Consider the following 19,739-nt stretch of genomic DNA (forward strand, 5'->3'; position numbering starts at 1 on the left):
GTCCAAATGATAGTGTTTCTTGCATAAGTCATTATTATTACTGAAGGTAGTAGGAATGGTGCTGGTGGTACTTTTTGAGATTCCTCTCCATATAGCCAACGTGAAGGTTTTAATTCACACAAGCACCACGTAGGTCATTTTCTCACGACTATTGATTATAGCCAGCATCATGACAAATGTGAACCTTTGCCAGAGGAGGAGACCACATGCATGAATGTGAACACATGTCTCTCCATCTGCTAAGACCACTTGGTTGTGCTTCAATGTTTATGTTCAGCTCTCAGTGAATCAATACAAACAAATAACTGATCAAAGAATGAGGAAAATCTCATTTTAGGATAAAGCACTTCAAATGCCGTTAAAAATATTACAAGATACAAAAGCTTTATCTTAAAACATTCATTTTTGAAAACTCCCTAAAAGAACAAAAATGGCAATTTTCTCAGAAATGTCAAATTTTCAATACAGCTGAAGCCAAAAGAATCCTTCAAAGAGAAAGTGAATCCTAGGAAAACTGAACAATTATAATTCTTATGAAAAGCTCATAATCACATTTCACCTATCTTATATACTTATGAGCACTAACTTATATGTGATTACTCACACATAGAAATAAACAGTTGACAATTACCAGTTTTATTTCATATATGTCAATGGGAAAAACAGACAGTTTAAAACCCTTAATAAACAGATTCTAGGGGTGCCTGGGTGGCTCAGTTAAGCATCCAACTCGATCTCAGCTCAGGTCTTGATCTCAAGGTCTTGAGTTCAAGCCCTGAGCTCGGCTCCATCCTGGGCATGGAACCTACTTTAAAAATAAATAAATAAAAATAAAATAAACAGATTCTACTTATTTTGAGCACACTTTAAAGGTTCACTTATTCTACATCACCTTCATTCAAACATGTTCACCATCCTAATCGAAGAGCCCACCTATATAAGAATGCTAGCACAAACAGTAAGTACATATTTTCAGAATTTGTGCAGTAACCAACTGCAGTTAACAATGCCAAAGTACCTCAGTCTGTCTAACCACCATGAACCTAAGATTAAAAAAATACTGAGAAAAATGAATCTTCTGCCAACAAACTCAAATTTGAAAAGCTTTCCTTTCCCTTGGCTGCCTTTTTTGGTCAACTTGCAAGAGACTATTTCCTGCCATACAGAGAAGTAATGAGGTATTTATTAAATGTAAGTTTTGGCAAGATGATGAATTATATCACAAATGCAGTTATACTCTTATTCAGCACTGGAAACAATTTTCCATCCTTCAAAATTCTATTCCAGAATCTCACATAATATATTTCCATTACATGTTCATACAATAAATGAAACACAAAGAGAAAAATATGGTCTTACACATTGTGTTGTAGGTGGATGTCATGGTGATTTTAAAATACAAGTTTATATTTCTGAATAAATTGAATTCTAGTTAAGTCAGGCTAACATCTTTAATGGTCTCATCCACATGGGTGAGGTGAAGATCTTATGTGCAATTGTTAAGCCTAGTGGTTTAAACTACACTCAGATGAAATATTGTACTTAAGAGAAATGCTTCTGAAAAGGTTCACGTGAACAATGCTTTTAAGTGAAAAAGCTATATATAAATTTAATTAAATTTTAAACATGATACAAGTGTTTTCTTTCAAAAGGAATATTGTAGCAAGTTCTTGATTACAAAAAAAAACACCACGATTATCCTTTGTTTGAGAAATTGGGCTTTAAAAACAAACTTAAAGCAAAATTTTTAAAAAGGTAGTGCCAATTAAAATGGATTTGACATATTAGAAAATTATGTTTGCTTTCGGACTGAAACCTCAGTTTTGTGAATCTGTGTATCTCTATATATAGTTTTCATGATAATGAAGTTATAACCAGTGAATCCTAAACCACTAAAGTAATTCTAGGTCTCCACAAACACAAATAAACAAACAAGCAAATAAATAATAAAACCATACTAATGATTATGAACTAAAATGACAAAAAATATAATTTCAGATAGTACTGTTTTATTTAGAATATGGTCACAAGTGTTTTACTGTCAGTTTCTTTAAATCTCCTAAAAATAAAGAAATGAAACTATATCATAAATCTGTATGATTCTGCCCACTTGATTTTTTTTTAAGTTTATTTATTTATTTTGAGAAAGAGAGAGCATGAGCAGGGGAGGGGCAGAGAAAGAGAGGGGGAAAGAATCCCAGGAGAGGGGGCTCAAACCCATGAACCGTGAGATCATGACCTGAGACAAAGTCTGACCCTTAACCAACTGAGCCACCCAGGTGCCCTTGATTTTGCCCACTTCCATCCAGCCCTCTTTGCATAGCAGCCCAAAGCTCGCAACTGAACTAATAATAAGAACTGCTAATAATAAGAACTGGACATACTACACAGAAAGAATTAAAATGCACTTATTTCAAAAACTTATTTACTGCTGGGGAAGGAACTGAGTTTAGCCAATATATATAGAACTGTTCTAATAACACTAAACAGGCTTGGGGTGCCTGAGTGACTCAGTCGGTTGAGCGTCGGCTTCCGCTCAGGTCATGATCTCATGGTTTGTGAGTTCAAGCCCTGCGTTGGGCTCTGTGCTGACAGCTCAGAGCCTGAAGCCTGTTTTGGATTCTGTGTCTCCCTCTCTCTCTGCTCCTCCCCTGCTCGTGCTCTGTCTCTCTTTCTCAAAAATAAATAAACATTAAAAAAAAATTTTTAATAAAACACTAAACAGGCTGAATTTATTCTAAATTTTTTTCAGTCAAAAAACCTAGATTGTTTATTAAAACATTCAGAATGCTTTCCTTTTACTTTATAATTTAGCTTCCTTCTGTTTATTAAGCAACATTGATACATGATAACAATAAATATTTTGTCTTTTTATGATGCAAGAGAAATTTCAGTGTTTAGATCTGGATATAATCAGTTTGGTTGTTTTGTGAATTTGTTTTCTAAATAACTATTCTGTCTTTGCACTTATTTTTCTTTTTCAGAATTTTCATCAAAATTCAGAGACTTCAGCAAAAGGTAAAACATACATGTACCCACATTTAAGAACAGTTACAGAAACAAAAATAATTTAATTCTTTTCAATTTTTTATCCAAATATTATGGTAGCACACGCACACAAACATTTTTTGAGGCATAAGTGTTTTGCTAAGCTGTTTTTACTGATGGAAATGATTATTCTGCAAGTGAATAAAAATCAACACTCTAAACTTTTAGCCTGACATTTTTAAGAAATGGGAAAAGTCGAGAGGTCTATAAAAAGGAAAGGAATACTGAAAATATTTTTATAACCATTCCAAGAACTATAAAATTTTATTTAGCTACTTATATTTTGATGTAAGAAGAGTCTAAAAAATAGCAGATGTCTTTCTTCAAAGTCACTAATTTCAAATTTAAATTAAAATAGTATTTGAAAGACCAATCTAACATAATATGTAGGAGGATTAGATCCTGGAATAATTAGTGTTCACAGAGGCTCCGAGCCTATAAAACTGCAAGCCACAGGAGGACTTTGCCTCTACAGAAAACAGTGGATATGTAATAGTGTGGTATAGAGCAAAGGATCTGGCTTTTGGAATCTGGTTAATTTCAACTCTGCCACTTTTTGACTCTGTGATCTTAGGGAATTAAATTCTTTGATTCCCCAATATGCATAGCAGACATGATAGTTACTTAATGTGCAGGGTGTGGTCAGAGTTGTTCTTGCTTGCACAGGCAAGTGGTATTTGGCGTATGAACCCTGCGAGTATCTTCAAGGAAACAGACTCACATACAAACGATAACCCCAACCTGTCCTCCATTCCCTTAATCATTTTTAGGAGAAAGTAATGTGCGGAGGGATATCCTCTCTACTCTAATTACCACCACTCAAAAGAAGACATTCAATTACATTTGAAGAGCTCCCCCCTTCACATCACCGAGAAATATGGGACGGCAGAGGGCATGGAGAAAAAACAAACACACACATAAACAAAGTGTACTGGCGCAAAAATCCCTGTTCCAGGCATTCATAACTCCAGAACATCATTGAGGAAGGGAAAGGATGGACGCCCCCTAACAATATCACTAACACAGAGTCCAAGTGATACAATGAAGAGAGAACAAGCTGGAGGTTATGTCAGATGGAATTGGCCCTCTCTTCCTTTCTTCTAGGAATGTTGGAATAAAATCCCTTCATTCCATAGTCCTAAGGGCTTGGGATATAAGATCCCAGAGAACTGTGTAGGAATGTTCACAAAGACTTCTATTCAATGCTAAATCATCACAGATTCTAATTAATGCATCTTATTTTTTTAAACTTTAAGTTTATTTATTTATTTTAAGAAAGAGACAGAGAGAGTGCATGAGGAGGGGAGGGACAGAGAGAGAGAGAGAAAGAGAGAGAATCCCAAGCAGGCTCTTCACTGCCAGTGCAGAGCCCTGCGTGGGGCTTCAACTCACAAACCATGAGATCATGACCTGAGCCAAAACCAAGAGTCAAATGCTTAACTGACTGAGAAACCCAAGTGCCCCTAATTAATAAATTTTAATCAAATATATATTGTCACTATTTCTCAATTTATGACACTATAACTATTCCCAGAGTAAAATCAGGTGTGGTAAATGTTATTACTCCATATTTCACCACCAACCCCACTATCCTGAGTCCCTAGTACATTTCTGATGATATGTGAAATGGACTCTTCATCCAGAGTTCTGGAAGTAAAGCATAATGCATAAGCACACATCTCTATATTACCTCAAATAAGCAAATTACAACCAAGAACTGTATTTCTGCAGAAAAAGTCAAGAGTAGAGTTTGAGTAAATACCCAGATAATTAAGATTTCCTAAAATACACGCTGGGGCTTGAATTGATAAGATCTCTGACCCAACTTTATGATTTATTTTAGATGTGTATTCATTTGCACAAGGTTGGGAATTATTAACAAGAAGTTTATACTTCCTGATTCAGAGTACCAACAGCACAATGTGGGTACTGGGTAACATGTTTCTATAAATTTATAGTTCCCTGCCTCCTGTTGGTCAGGAGAATGCCTGTGGGTCGGCCTCAAGAATTTGAATCCTCTTTAAAAACGATTTTTATGCTGCTTTACTCTTCTGTTTTATTAACTGCTACTGCTGATTTCTCTGAGAATTTTAATTAGGGCTTATTTCATGCTGCTCATTCCCTCAGACTGATTTCAACAAAGGGCACCATTTTAAGTAAAATGTGGCCATCTTATAAATTTTGTACAAACTTACGAATAACCAAGTGAATAATAGCATGTGTTGAGCAACAAAAAAATGTTTTAATTATGGACAGAGCTTCTGAGGGACAGGATAGGGTTCAAAGAAGCTCCCTGCTGAAAGTGGCATGATTTTTGAGTACCAAATTGTCTGGTATTGGAACACTGCAGACTGATGGAGGAAAAAGCTGGCTCTTTTATTTTCTTTTCAAAACAACTAGAAACTACAAGCAATTTATGCTTCAGAAACAACTTGACGAGGAAGTGCATGCGTTTGAATAAATACCAGTACTGTGTGACTTGACTTGGCACACATCAAATCAAATCAAAATCACTGCCCGTTTTAACAACATAATTTCAAAGGACGCGCTTACTTGTTCTCTCGGTGACTTCTCAGCGGCAGATCTCAGCCGCCGGGCCCTTCTACCTAGGTTTGGAGCACCCAGCGCAAGCCCAGAGCCTAGCAGAGCAGCCGCCACAGTGGGCGGGGCCACGTGCCGCAGGGGTGTCTGGGACCCCACCTGGTACTGGGAGAACCACAGACCCTGCTCAACATCCGGAAGAGGAGCCTGAAGTCTGCAGGAGAACTGATGCCCAGGCTGGACCATTACAAAGGCAAGGCCATGCGGCACATCTTCCTCATCAGGCAATCCCAGTACCAGGTGGACGCCTCTTCCCGATTGCACTACCGACTCTCCTAGGTTGCAGACAGGCTAGGCTGACTGGTGTTCCGACTTGTAAACTTGGGATTGAAATTTAATAAAATCGACCGTTCCTCCATGACCCACGAGATAGAAACCACTGACATCATCAGCAAACACGTGCCAGGGGTCTGCAAAGTCAGCACAGACCTGCTGAGGGAAGGCGCCCATATCTAGCTGAACGAGCTGAATCGGCCCAAGTCGCACTGGAAGCCCGAGACTGAGGGTATTAGGAAGACAGAGCCGGAAGGGAAGTGGCTTACTAAATTGCATTCACCTGGCAGACGCCAGGCAGCAGAATGGTTCTGAAATCTGCCATGCCACCTTTTGCAACCTGATGTGTCCGGCGCCAGAGTTCTTTCAGAAGGCTGGCTCCGCCTCTCCCTCAACAACCGCAGCATTATCCAGCTGGTGGTCTGGTCTAGTTGCAGAGTAGCGCTCAGGGCCCTCAGGGACACAGGGTTCAGGCCTCCTGATAAGATCTAACACTCCTGAGGAGGGCCTTGAGGCCCCGCTCTCCTCAGTGCTGTACCCAGCTGGATGTGGGTGTCACCAAAGAACACAGATTCCCTCCCTGGCGTCCCTCCACAAGTTAAGCTGCAGTTCCATTTCATTTCTCCAGGACGACATGGCTGAAAAGTAGAAATATCTAAAGTGTGGCATTTCAGTACTTTTCTTCTGGCCCGGGAAGGGAAAGAATAACATTCAGATCAGATTAGGCTGATTTCTTTTTCAATAGTTTTCTGCCTTAAGCTGTTCAACCAGAATAATTTATAGTATTTAAGGAGGCCTGTTTCGCGGATGAGACTGAAGCCTGGCAGATTCACACCGAGGAGCTCTTTGACCATTACCGTAGGTAGCTCTGCCACCTGCCTGGAGGCCCCTTCAGCAAAGCCCATCATGCATGAGGGACTCTGAGGAGGGCACCAGAGATTCCATTCACAACTTACTTCCCTTCATACATTCTTTTCATTTCCTAAACCCTTTATCACTTAAGTATTTGTTAAAGATTTTCTTGATTTGGGTTAAAAGATGATAATTTTTGAGCTTTTATATTTGAGTTTATTCTTCATTTAACTTCTGAAACACTATCATAGTTGAGTATTAAAACAAAAACAATTGCAAATGAGTGAAGTATATTCCTTCACTCATTCACTACTGCATACAAAATATCGGTAGTTAGTGTTATTTAGTGGCCCCATGAAGAGGTCTGACACTGAACACCACCCCTAGCATAATGTTCATCATCCTCAAAAACTTCACCATTGTAATGACGCTATCTTTCCTGATTTTGACCAAAGTCCACTACCTGTACTACCTGGTCCATTTCATCAGTCTCTTCCATTTCCTTCCTTTCAGGTAGGAATTTTATTGGGAGTTTATTAGGAGAGAGAAATCCAGGAAAGTTTACCTTAAATTCCATGATTAGGTGACCCTTTCCATATGGTCTATGAAATTGGCATGCGTTCATTTAGTACACACTTAACAGCTATTAGCCCCTATACTTAGTCATTTTTTTTCTCATTTTTTTTCCTTCGTGACAAGTCACTTTTAGGATAATCAATAAACTCCATTTAAACAACTAATAGTAAAACTTAAGTAAGGCTTCAATTTTGAAGAGATTTAGTAAGCATCATAAATCTTTCATTTCAAGCTTATTTCAGATCTCAGCCAGGTACTTTTACTGTTCTCCTTTTACAATAGCACAATGTATATGATTAGTGTTCAGTTAATGGTAAACATGATAGCATAGTCAAATTTATTATGATTAATTTTTAGATAGTATTTGTTTGAAGAACTTCTAAGCCATGTAGAAAACATGTTCCTTGTCTGTAAGCTAATTCTTAACAATCATAAACTAGAATAAAAAATATTTCAAATTAAAGAATGCCAAATTAATAATCCAAAACTCTGATCTATGATAAAAGGCCATGATTCCAAGATTTTTGCAACTGAAGATATGAAAGCTTATTGATTATCTACACAACTATCAACTAATTCAGGCTGCATAGAGAGGCACAGATGGCTAATTGGTGTCAGTTGGTAGATGGTCATTTTAATTAAATTTTATTTAAAAGTTATCATAAGAAATTTCAAAGCTGTAATTGATGGCTTATAATGAGTATGGCCCTTCACAGATGACCTGATTTCTATCCTTCCCTCCCTCTCCCCCACCTTAGGCTTGATAGAGAAAGTGACAACTGAACTCTCCAGGGCCATCTACCAGCTAATCAGTGTCTATTGCCGCAGCTTTTATGCAGATTTCCAGCCTCTAAATATACCTGATGACATTTCCTATGTAAATCCTGGACTCCATTCCCACCTGAGCTTCACAGTGTATGCAGCTCACAACATTCCAGAGACTTGGGTGCACAGGTGAGTGGTGGTGAGTTTTTCACAAAACTTTTAGTTAATATTTACATGGCTTCTAATTAGAGTATAATTTGTCTTGTTCTTATTTGCAGGAGTGAATATTTTATAAGATTTTGAAATGTAACCAGTGTAAATTTATCTTAATTTTTGAAACCGTTTTTAAAAACTTCATTACCAAACGTGCATTCCTTTTCCCTCAAGTCTTCTCCCATTCTCCATATTAAAAATAGCTGCATATTGTCAGTATATCATTATAGAAACAGAAAATTCTCAACCTACTTTATGTAATTGCCCTAATTTTTTTTTTAATGTTTGAGTTTAAAAGACCAATGCTAATTAACAGAACAGAGGGATAGCACACACAGGGAAAAGTACTTAATAGAAAAAAAAAAAAATCACTCTGATACCCATCAAGTTGTGAGTGGTAAATGTTTTGTGAAATTAGTACCTTGATAAAGTGGGAATTAGCCAAGAGTAATTTGAGTTACATTGGAAATTAACCACAATTATGCCTGGAACATTGCTAGATTTTAGGTTGGCTCTATTATGTAGTATTTTCTTTAATAACATGATTAGATTCATATTATGATCATTATTTTATTTTAAATGCTTATTTATTTTTGAGAGAGAGAGAAAGAGAGAGAGAGAATTGGGGGGAAGGGGGAGTGCAGAAAGAGAGGGAGACAGAGAATCTCAAGAAGGCTGAGTGCTGTCAACGCAAAGCTGGATGTGGGGCTTGAACCCATGAACCACGAGATCATGGCCCCAGACAAAACCAAGAGTCCGATGCTCAACCAGGCACCCTTATAATCATTATTTTAAATGCCTTATGGATTAAATCTATAGTAGAATGTGTATTAAATCAATTAAAGTTGATAAAAGAATAGTAACTTATAAATGGATTTATTGTACCCACTGCATTTAGCATCTCTAAGAAAAGCTGAAACCTTTCCAATAAATAGACAAAAGAAAATGCTATCTGTATTTTTGAAAATAACTGAACTGTACACATATTTATAAAGTTAATTAGAAAGAAAAATTGGCTTTTGTATGTAAAAAACATTACCTATCTACACATACACATATTTCTTTAAATCCATGGGATGATTCTTTTATGCCTTTTTCTCAATTTTTTGAAAATTTAAAGGTCTGATGTATAATATAATAAATATAATAAAATAAATTTCTTACATTTTTTAACCATTAGCAAATACTTATCAATTTTAACTAACATGGAAAAACTAGCCAGATAAATACTGATAACACTATATGCACAGAGCCTGCATTTACATATGGTGTGACAGTTTTGTTTGTTTTTTTTTCATTATTTTTCTATTCTCTGCTTTATTTCTGCTCTAATCTTTATTATTTTCTTCCTTCTTTTAACCTTGGACTTAGTTTGTTCCTCTTTTTCCAGTTCCTTACATGTAAAGTTAGCTTGTTTATTTTTGATATTTCTTCTTTTCATGTAAGTATTTACTGCTATAAACTTCTCTCTTAGTACTGCTTTTGCTGCATCCCATAAATTTAGTATACTGTGTTCATTTTCATTTGTATCAGTGTTTTTTCTAATTTCCCATTTGATTTGTTTTATGCATTGATTGTTCAAAAATTAGAGACATTTTGCTTCTTTCTTAAGAAACTCATATTTTTTGTTCCCCCTAGTGTCTATTTGTGGTACTACAAGTTTGCCAGTGCAGCTGTAAGCTCCCCAGCTCTTTTTGGTTCTCAGCTGCTCCCTGCCAGGTCCCATCTGTGCTATGAGTTAGTAAGACAGAAACCAGTCTCTCAGGCCACCACCCAAAACACTGAAACACTGGACTCACACTCCGACTCTTTTTCTCCCTAGGAAGAAGCCAGAAGTTTGGATGTTCTCCTCTTCATTTTCCAATGAAGAGGGAGAAAAGACAGGGGCAAGTGAATTTGTGCTAGTTCAAATTAGATTTGGTTTAGGCATTTAGATTTAGGCAGGACAGAAACTAGTTCCTTGGATAGCCCCTAAAAAGTCTGAATGCTGGACATATGTTCCAGTTTTCTCTTTCCCACCCCAGGGAGAAGCTGGGAGTTAGGTTTCCTCCTGATCACACTACACTCTACTAGGGGAGGAGTTCTGGAAAAGCAGTGCCACAAATTTTCCTACTGATTTCTATGTGACTGGTGTGCACTTGCCTGGAGTGCAGGACACTCTTGTTTCTAAATTTCTCACAAAGGGAATTCATCCATGTATTGCTGAATTGGTGTTTCCATGAGGGAAGGAGGGTCTAGGGCTTCTTGTTGTACCACCTTGCTGATGTCACCCAACATGAATTTTTAAAGTAATTTTTGACGTATACTTTATACAAGCAAATATAACTTTTTCATTTTACTTTTAACTATAAAAATAATTGATCCATATAGAAAACTGGTTTCTTTATAGTCTTCAGCTTATTGAATCGTTTTTTTTAATTTTTATTTTATTTTTTTTTAGCTATAAAACATTTTCTTTTTCCTGTTGGCTTACATATGCTGGAAAGAAGTTGTGCCAAGTGAGAAGCCACAGAAATATTCCAGTCAAAAAATTGTTCTTTTTCTTGGTCAACTGGAATGAAATGTAAGTTTAATCTTTATTTTGGCAGGATCATTTATCTAATAAGGATCAGGGATTCTTTTTTCTCTTTTTTTTAAACTGAAAGATGTGATTTTTTTAAAGATATTACCAGTTGATGTGATTCAGTGATGTGATAAATATGCTCATTCTCGTAGATAACTGAGTGCACAATTCAACAGGTTAAAAAAATCCATTTAGAAACCTAGACAAGTATCCAATTTACATCAACGAATTGATCACAAAGGGAAATTGGAGAAAGCAGAATTATTAATCATTCACACACTATGGATGTAAGAGAGACCCTCTATTTGGGGCTGAGGGAAATAGATTCTAGATATAACAAAGAAGAAAGAAAATACCTAATAACATATGTAATCTCCATTTTCCCATGAGAGCCAATTATAAATGTATTTAAACAATCACGTTTTTTGATAATAATTATGCCTTGTGTAAACTACCATCTAGTTTTGGGAGACTGGCACCTACTTTCTCATTTAATGGAGACATGTTAAAACGCTAAGAAAAAAGCACCATCTTGACACAATCCATGCCTTCCTGCTCCCTTGTATCCCCTCCCTCCTCCTCAAGTCCTTACGTTACTCAGAATCTCAGGAGACTCAGGCCCTGGCTATGGCTATTTCATGATTACTTCTGCTTTATTTCATGATTGCTTTTCCTTGCTGTTCCTATGACATTATTCCACTAGCTTTCAGTCATTTCTCTGGTGTCTCCAATGCTGCCCTTACAATCAATTTTCTTCCTACCTCAAATAGAAAAAAAAAAAAACTCCCAACCCACTATCCCTCAGCCTTTTCACAAGATCTGGCTTGGGAGATGATTTGACTCCCCAATACTGTGCTTTTTCTCAGAGAAATATGTGTCAAAATTTCTAGGACTCCAAGGATGTTGTTAGATAGTGCCATTTATCCCAATCTTAGTGTTACTACAATCAATGGAGACATGACATTTGGCCTTCAATTTTTAAATACTCCATGGTTCCTTCTATGCTAAAGCAATTCCTCCTTCCTCTAGGACTATGACAACATTTATCTTCCTTTCTTTGGTTAGGTTCTTAATTCCTTTGACCAAAGACCTGTTCTTTAATTACAAAATCCTCTTCTATTGCACAAAATGAATTCTGCTTATACAATTCTTCAATGGCTCCCTAGTTCTTACAAAATAAAATACAAATCCTTTAGCACAACATACAAGGCTCCCAGTGGTTTGGCCCCTGCCTATCTCTTCACCTTTATCTTTGGAGTTAGCCCCACTCCCTGCCCCTGTACCGAGTCATTCTGCATCTGATCTATTTATCCTAACTATAAACTGAGAAATCATGTCTCTGCTAGGGGTCCTCCATCTAAAAAGAGCACAGTGCCTTTACTGCCCACCTGTCCTTCAAGACACTCTTTTACCTTCCCTATAAACTCTTTTTTATATCATTGGAAATAATTGGCCACTTTTTCTTTTGTTGGTTGATGTGAACCTCAATCTACTCTTACTGAATGTGTTTGCTTATATTTCTGTTTGATTTTGCCAAATGAAAAAAAAAGATCTTTTGTTTTTGATATTTTATTTTATTCTATTTTTAAATTTTTCCATTCTGTTCCTGGCAACACAGGCAGCATTAGATAGAGTAAGATTTCAGTGTTTATGGACAAGCAAATGAATTTCATGTAACAAGTGATTCTTTAAAAATGTTATTAATTAGCTCAATGACTAAAATTATTTTTCTGACTTAATTAAAACTTATTCCTAACTATTTCAAAAAATCAGATTAATTTTCAGCTGATAGATATGTGCTATCATTTAAACAATTCAAGAAAACACCTACTAATTCTAAAGTCAATTTAAAAAATCCCCCTCCCAAACCCCAAATAAATTGAAAATCATTAGTGTTGTTGGAATAACTACACTGATATATTTTTCTTCTGTTCCTTCGAGGCTGTATATGTACTATCTTTCCTGTGAGTTTTTGATTCCCCCAATAGAATTAGTGACCTCAACCTAGAATTATTTTCATTTGATTTCATTTCCATTAAAAATGGAATTAAAAATTACCATTTTTCTAGGTGCTTGTAGCATTCTTTATGTATTTTAACATGTATCTATTATACTATAATTGATTATACACTCCATTACTAGGCTGTACACTTAAGGACAGAAAATTTGTTATTTAATAATGTATGACATAGATTTGACATATTTAATCATCATACTATATCCAAAATATATTATCTCATCTTAACAACAAAAATATGAAACAGGTATTGTCATCCTTTTTAAAAGATCAGTGTTTTGAGGGTTGTGAAGCATAATTAACTTCTCCTAGTTCCCACAACCAGTAAACGTCAGAACTAGTGCTCAGATCTACTCTCACTCCAAAGCTGATGTTTTTACTGTGATTTCTATACTATTTCTTAAAACATATAAAATCCTTGGTAGAGTATTTATATTCTATAGATAGTCCTCACATCTTAAATTTAAAAAAAGCTCCATTCTCCTACCAGCAGCTACCCTGTGTTTTTCCTCTGCTTTATAGCAAAACCCTTCCAAAGAGTTGTGTATATTCACTTTTTTCATTTTTTCCCCTCTGGTCTAAAATATACTCCAGTTAGGCTTTCATCACTCTGTTTCACTGAAATTGCCCATCAGAGTCACTAGTGACCTGCATAGTTAAATCTAATGTTGGTTTCTCAGTCTTCATCTTACATCCTCTATTTAGGAGTATTTGGCACTGTTGCTCTCACCTTCCATCTTGAAATATGCTCTCCACTTGGCTCCCATATTCTTTTCGCTTTCCTCCTCCTGCACAGGACATTACTTCTCTATCTTCCTCTTTTCCCAGACTGATCATGATCTTAGCACTTACACCTCTTTTCTGTTGTGTCTAAACTTACTCCTTTAGTTTTCTTTTACCATCACATATCCTTAAATGCATCTATATGCCAACAACTCCAAAAGTTATATCACCAACCAGGCATCAGTCACAAACTCCACATTTATACACTCAACATTTCTGAAGCAATACTGTAAACCTTACATTCCAAACTTGTACTATCCTTGGATAGCCACCTTGGATGATCCTTTTCAGTTCCAGTTGTTCAGATCACATCCTTAACCTGAATCTCCCGCTCTCAGGAAATCCTACAGGCTCTCTCCTCAAAATATTTCCAGACTATTACTTTTCATAACTTTCATTGGTATAGGCCCCCATTCTCTCTCTCCTGAATTACCAGTGTTTTATAATGGTCTCCCTACTTCTCTTGCACCTCGATAGTCCTTCTCACACAGTGGCTAAAGTGACTTATTTTAAAAGGTAAGTCAGGCTATGCTTCTGATTCTGTGTCTCCCTCTCTCTCTGCCCCTCCCCCACTCATGCTCTGTCTCTCTCTGTCTCAGAAATAAATAAACATAAAAAAATTAAAAAATAATGTGATTCAGGCTATGTTATTCTTCTCCTTAAAAATACTGAAACGGCTCCCAGTTTCATTCAGACAAAAATCAAAGTCCTTACAATGGTTTATTGTTATATATGTGTTAAAAGGAGAGTTCTAAACATTCTTACTTCATTAAATCTCCCATTTTTATCAAGAGAAACTTACTCTGATCTTAGGAAAACTATCTCATATGGAAGAAAAAATGTTTCAGAAAAAAATTAGTGTTTATTCATTTTTCAACAGTAGAGTAAGGCAAATATATGGTTAAATCTATGCCAGCTACTTGCATAAAAAGAAGCAATCCAACTTTACTTGTTGAATTGTCTCTTAAAGTATTTTTCTAACTTTTTTGTATAAAAGTTCACTCCTTTAATTTTTCAATAGCTATATAGAAGTTAAAAAAAAGATTTCTTAGTGAGTATGAGATTATTCTGGCTTTAAAGATCCATATGTATGCAAGAAATGAATAAATAACTATTTAGAGAGCATGTATTCTTACCCTAGAAGAATTTATTTTTATTAATAAAAATGACAAAATGGAAATTGACAGTAACTATCCACTGTAACTGATTGAATTTTTGTCATTCTTGATATGAAAGCTCACTAACAAGTGAAGTTATACATGAGGAAGCCAGACTCAATGAGAAAAAGAACACTCCAGATTATGTGAGGAATAAAGTGAAATTATTATATCTTCCATTCTAGCACAGAAATATGAAAACTGAATAGAAAATCAATTACAAGTAAAAGAGAGCACATTCAAGAAATTACTGTGCATTCCATAGGGTCATCAACATTTTATGTTGAGTTTCAGAGCTTCTTTTAAGCTGAGAAGTATGTCCACAATATCTTAGGTGGATATTTTGGGTATAAAAGAATATGAAAGAAAATAAAGATTTTTAAATATATAAATGTGAAACAAATTAATTTTTTAATAATCTAAACTTTGCTAATCTTGAAAAATAGATTTTATTCACCATAGTCTTTCCTTTATTCACCTTTCCACTTTTAACTAGAATTAATTTCATCTGTCTACAAAGGCTAATATAAATTATTACATTATTGGTTGAATAATTAATGTATTGCTGATATATAACCAACAGTTGCCACCTACTGTGTTATACAATGTTTGATCCATTTTGTGGATAAGGAAAAATGAGGCTTATTAGTCATAGAGCCAATATTTGAATGCAGATATATCTAGATTCAAATTTCTGACTTGTTCTCTCCACTCATAGCTTACATATTGAAATCTGAGTTGTTATTAATTCAATTATATCACACCTTAAACTGCACATAGTATTTACCCTTACCCCAATTTCCTGTTTCTTTTATATTTCTGTATCAGTTGAAGTTATCCACTATAACATAATCTACAAGTCTAGAATTCATCTTTAACTCTTCATTGTCCTATTCCAGTAATATGCTCACTCAAATATTAGTTATTAAATTTACCTCTATAATACCCCTTCTGTCTTCCTTATTATTAGCTGCTTTATTACACCCTGGATCTGGGACTCTTTATCACTAGTAATAGCGTGTTGGGAACATGGATGTGTACCTCCTCAAAACCAGTATGGTCACTGGGCTGAATTAACTCCTCATTTTTTTTTAGACTGAATACTGCCCAGCCACTCAAAAAAGGGGGTCACAAATGTGTTATTTGACATCTTGAGTAAGGACTTCTCCTTAGCATCCAGATTAGACAGCCAAATCCTAGTGTGAGAAAAAGCTCAATATTACCTGAGGTCTCAACTGGGCCAGCCTCAGTCAGCACTTTCCAATTGAACATTGGCTTTGGTCATCATCAGTATTTTAACAATTACCTACTGCTTAAGAAATTGATGTCAAAATTCAACTGGGAATCACAAGAAATGTGAATTTTTTTTCATATTCCTCATACCTAATACCATCAGATATCATACAATACCAACTGTCCCATTTGCTCTGTCACTTTTCTCTTTCTTTTCCCATCCCTTGGGGAATCAGTTGCCATGATCTTCTCCTATCTGCTAACCTCTGTTTTAGTTTTTCCATATCTTCCTAGCATTCTCATCTTCTAGTAAACACATTGCCCCATCTAAGCCATTTGAAAACTATATTTTTCATTTCCTCATCTCATAAATAGATATTTCCTAAATGCCATACTTCTCTTGAGATTCTTATAGTAGAACCTGATCATTTCTATGGAATCAAGATGATTCCACAAAAGAAAGAAAGGTACCCCTCTCCCTGCCCACCATTAGAGACTTCAGATCATACTCTCAACTTTCTGTCAAAGCTTCTTCTTCTTAAACACTTACACCACCCAGGTGCACTCCTTTCAGTCTTTATAGTATCATATGTAACCTTTTAGACATTCTCTTTTATATATTGATGGATTCAGTGTTTGAATCCAAGTTTTTCTCACCGTTAACAATCCTGTCTTTACCCTTGGCCCCCTTTTTTGCCCAAAATATGCAATCCATCCAGGGTCTGTATTTGAAGTTCCTTCCCTTTGACTTAACCAGAAATTGGTGTGTCCATTACATTTTAGCAATCATCTCCCAAATGCCTGGGATTTCATCATTACCCAGAATGGTTCACATTGAAAATTGTGAGCAATTCTGTATATTTTTAGCTGTCTTTTTCAAATATTCTCTTTTACCATGAGGAAAAAGCTCAAATCCCCTTGCCTGGCATATGGAGTTCTTAGGCATTCAGGCAACTATCTACCTTTTCAATTATATTCTCTATAACTTCCCCAACCAACTTGACCACATTGCTTGCTCTAGCCACAATGAGCCACTCACCGTTTCTCAGCTACACTTAATCTTTCCATGCATAGATGACCTTGTTTTTGTACTTTTCTCTTCCTGGAATATTCTTTTCCAAATCTCAATATGATTATAGCAAATTTATGCTTTAAGACTTGTTCCAAGTTATTTCCTCCCTCCCCCCCTCCATTCCCTAAAACAGTATTAGTCTGTGTTTACAAAGAGTAAATGCTTGGCATTGTAATTTTTGAAAATAAGATTGCATCTCAAAATTATAATTAAAGCAATCCACATTTATTGAATAACCAATCTTACATTATTTTATGTGTTTCTGCTATATTTCCATTTTTATCAGATCAAACACAAAAGTTCAAAAGGATCCCTCAATTCAAATAGTTAATTTTATCACACACCATTATATTACAAGGAAATATCTATGAAAAAATCTTTGTAACTGGGTAATCTACTTCTTTCTTTTATTTTTAGAATCAATTTTCCTCTTGAAATAAAGTCACTTCCAAGGGAATCCATGCTCACTATAAGATTGTTTGGAATTATCTGTACAACCAATAATGCCAATTTACTGGCCTGGACTTGTCTTCCATTGTTTCCAAAAGAGTAAGTATATCATTTGTGATAAATAAAGTTCTCATCTCAATAAACCCCCCTTAGAAATGAACATTTTGCAATATATGGCATAATGAGAAAATCAAGAAGACATTTTATTCTAAAATTGAGGTAGATCAATATAAGTCATGACTATTAAAAGTGGAACTGAAAAGCAAAACTGTAAAAATGGATTTAGAAACAAGCCTCATGCTCAACTTGTCAACTGGGTCATTTATAATAAAAAAAGTATTGGCATGACCAATCTAAATTGCTTTTCCTTCTCTGACCAGCCAGTTTCTCTGAAATTAGTTATTCAAAATGACTTAGATCAATATTGTCACTTAGAAACAATGTGAGTAATGGAATTCTGGCTGAAGTAAAATTATACAATGTAACTGGTTTGCTGATCCTTTATTGCCAAGACAAAAATATTTGATAGCTTTAAGGTAAAATTTTTCAGAAAAATAAGCCAACTATGAGTTTAGATATTCTATCAGAACTGGTCATTGCAAAATTAACGTTGACTTAACTATAAGGATTTGGAGCAATTAATACTTAGAATGTTTGACAAAGTCAATTACATGGTTTTCTATGCTATTAAGGAAAAAATATTTCAAATAAATCAGCTTAGTCAGTTTTCATGTGGCAGGACTTGCTTTAGAATTGATTTATAAAATACAATATCTTTAAAAGCCTAGAATGTATATTGCTTTTTTAATATTGTTATAATGTTCATATATATATATATATATATACATATAATGTAATAATAGAGTAATATAAATAATATAAAATGCTAAGGAAATTGTTCATCAGTTTTTTTGTTCCCAAATTTGGTCATTATAATAATTTATCATCAAAGCAACCCTGATAAATCTTTAAGATCATCTTTGTTGGATTAATTCTGATCTGGTGTGTGTGTGTTGCTCTCTTATTTATTTTCATGCAAGAGTCCATTTCCACAAATATGTTTCTTTTATTTTTTTTTCTTTTCTTTTTTTCTCTTTCTCCCTCTCTTTTTTTTTTTTTTCTCAGAGAGAGAGAGAATGAGTTTGCACCCATGCACATGGGGTAAGGGCAGAGGGAGAAGGAGAGAGAGAATCTCTACCCTGGGCTTGGAGCCTGACATGAGGCTCCATATCACAACTGTGAGATCATGATCTGAATCAAAATCAAGAGTCTAATGCTCAACTGACTAAGCCACCCAGGCGCCCCCACAAATATGTTTCTTGAGGACAAGTAATGTATTTATCTTTATAGTATCTATCACCCAATATGGTACCTCTTATAAATAGGAAATCAGTAGAGGTTTGTTTACTAGATTGAACTGGAAAAAATCAAACTCTATAGGAGATTTAAAAAGAAATAACATTTCCAAAGACTATAAGAAATAGTTTAGCCCTAGGGCATCTGGCTGGCTCAGTCAGTGGAGCATACAGCTCTCCATCTCTGTTTTATAGGTTTGAACCCCAAATTGAATGTAGAGATTACTTAAAAATAAAAATAAAATCTTTAAAAAAATTAAGAAATGGTTTAGCCCTAAAAGGAATACCTACTGCTTCTAGCAAATATTTCAAAAATCTGAACTTTCATTACTTTCACACTAGAAGCAGCTATGCAAGTGCCCTTCCTTCTCTTGAGTGAGTTTCTTTAAAGTTTCAACTGCTGAATTTGTAACATCCAGCATATTTGTAGAGTAATATTTCAAGCTATTCACTGAAAAAAAATTCAGTCCACTTTATTCCTGTCCATCATCTAATACACTACTTTGCACATAACAATCAATAAATATTAAATATATAAGAAGTTTGGAATATATGTCTTTCAAACTAATCTTCAAGGCTTTTTTTTTATATGGTTATGATAGTAAATTACTGCCTCCATGTTGTTTTATCATGTATCACTTATTATTAGTAAACATTTTTTGTAAATGCTCATCTTTAACTAATGCCATCTGGGACTGATACTTGGTGGTGTTTTCCTAAGGGAAAGTGTTGAAATTGTGGATGATGAGACATCACATCAGAAAACAAAACTTACTTCAAA

General features: G+C 35.2%; 1 protein-coding gene across 2 annotated transcripts in view; it reads left to right on the plus strand.

The window, feature by feature from the left end:
• Nucleotides 1-19,739, plus strand: part of PIK3C2G (phosphatidylinositol-4-phosphate 3-kinase catalytic subunit type 2 gamma) — a 337,991-nt gene that overhangs the window by 62,920 nt on the left and 255,332 nt on the right. Inside the window, exons 9-12 of one of the 2 annotated variants that reach the window (XM_047066883.1) lie at nt 2,985-3,018; nt 8,109-8,304; nt 10,769-10,891; nt 17,571-17,702. In XM_047066883.1, coding sequence (XP_046922839.1) covers nt 2,985-3,018; nt 8,109-8,304; nt 10,769-10,891; nt 17,571-17,702 — 485 coding nt within the window. The remainder of the gene's footprint in view (nt 1-2,984; nt 3,019-8,108; nt 8,305-10,768; nt 10,892-17,570; nt 17,703-19,739) is intronic. The other variant, XM_047066884.1, reaches the window with a different exon arrangement.

The sequence above is a fragment of the Lynx rufus genome, unplaced genomic scaffold (genome assembly GCF_022079265.1).
Source record: "Lynx rufus isolate CCGP_SWC_20201006 ecotype Redwood Valley unplaced genomic scaffold, mLynRuf1.p SCAF_7, whole genome shotgun sequence".
In the NCBI taxonomy this organism is placed as follows: Eukaryota; Metazoa; Chordata; class Mammalia; order Carnivora; family Felidae; genus Lynx; species Lynx rufus.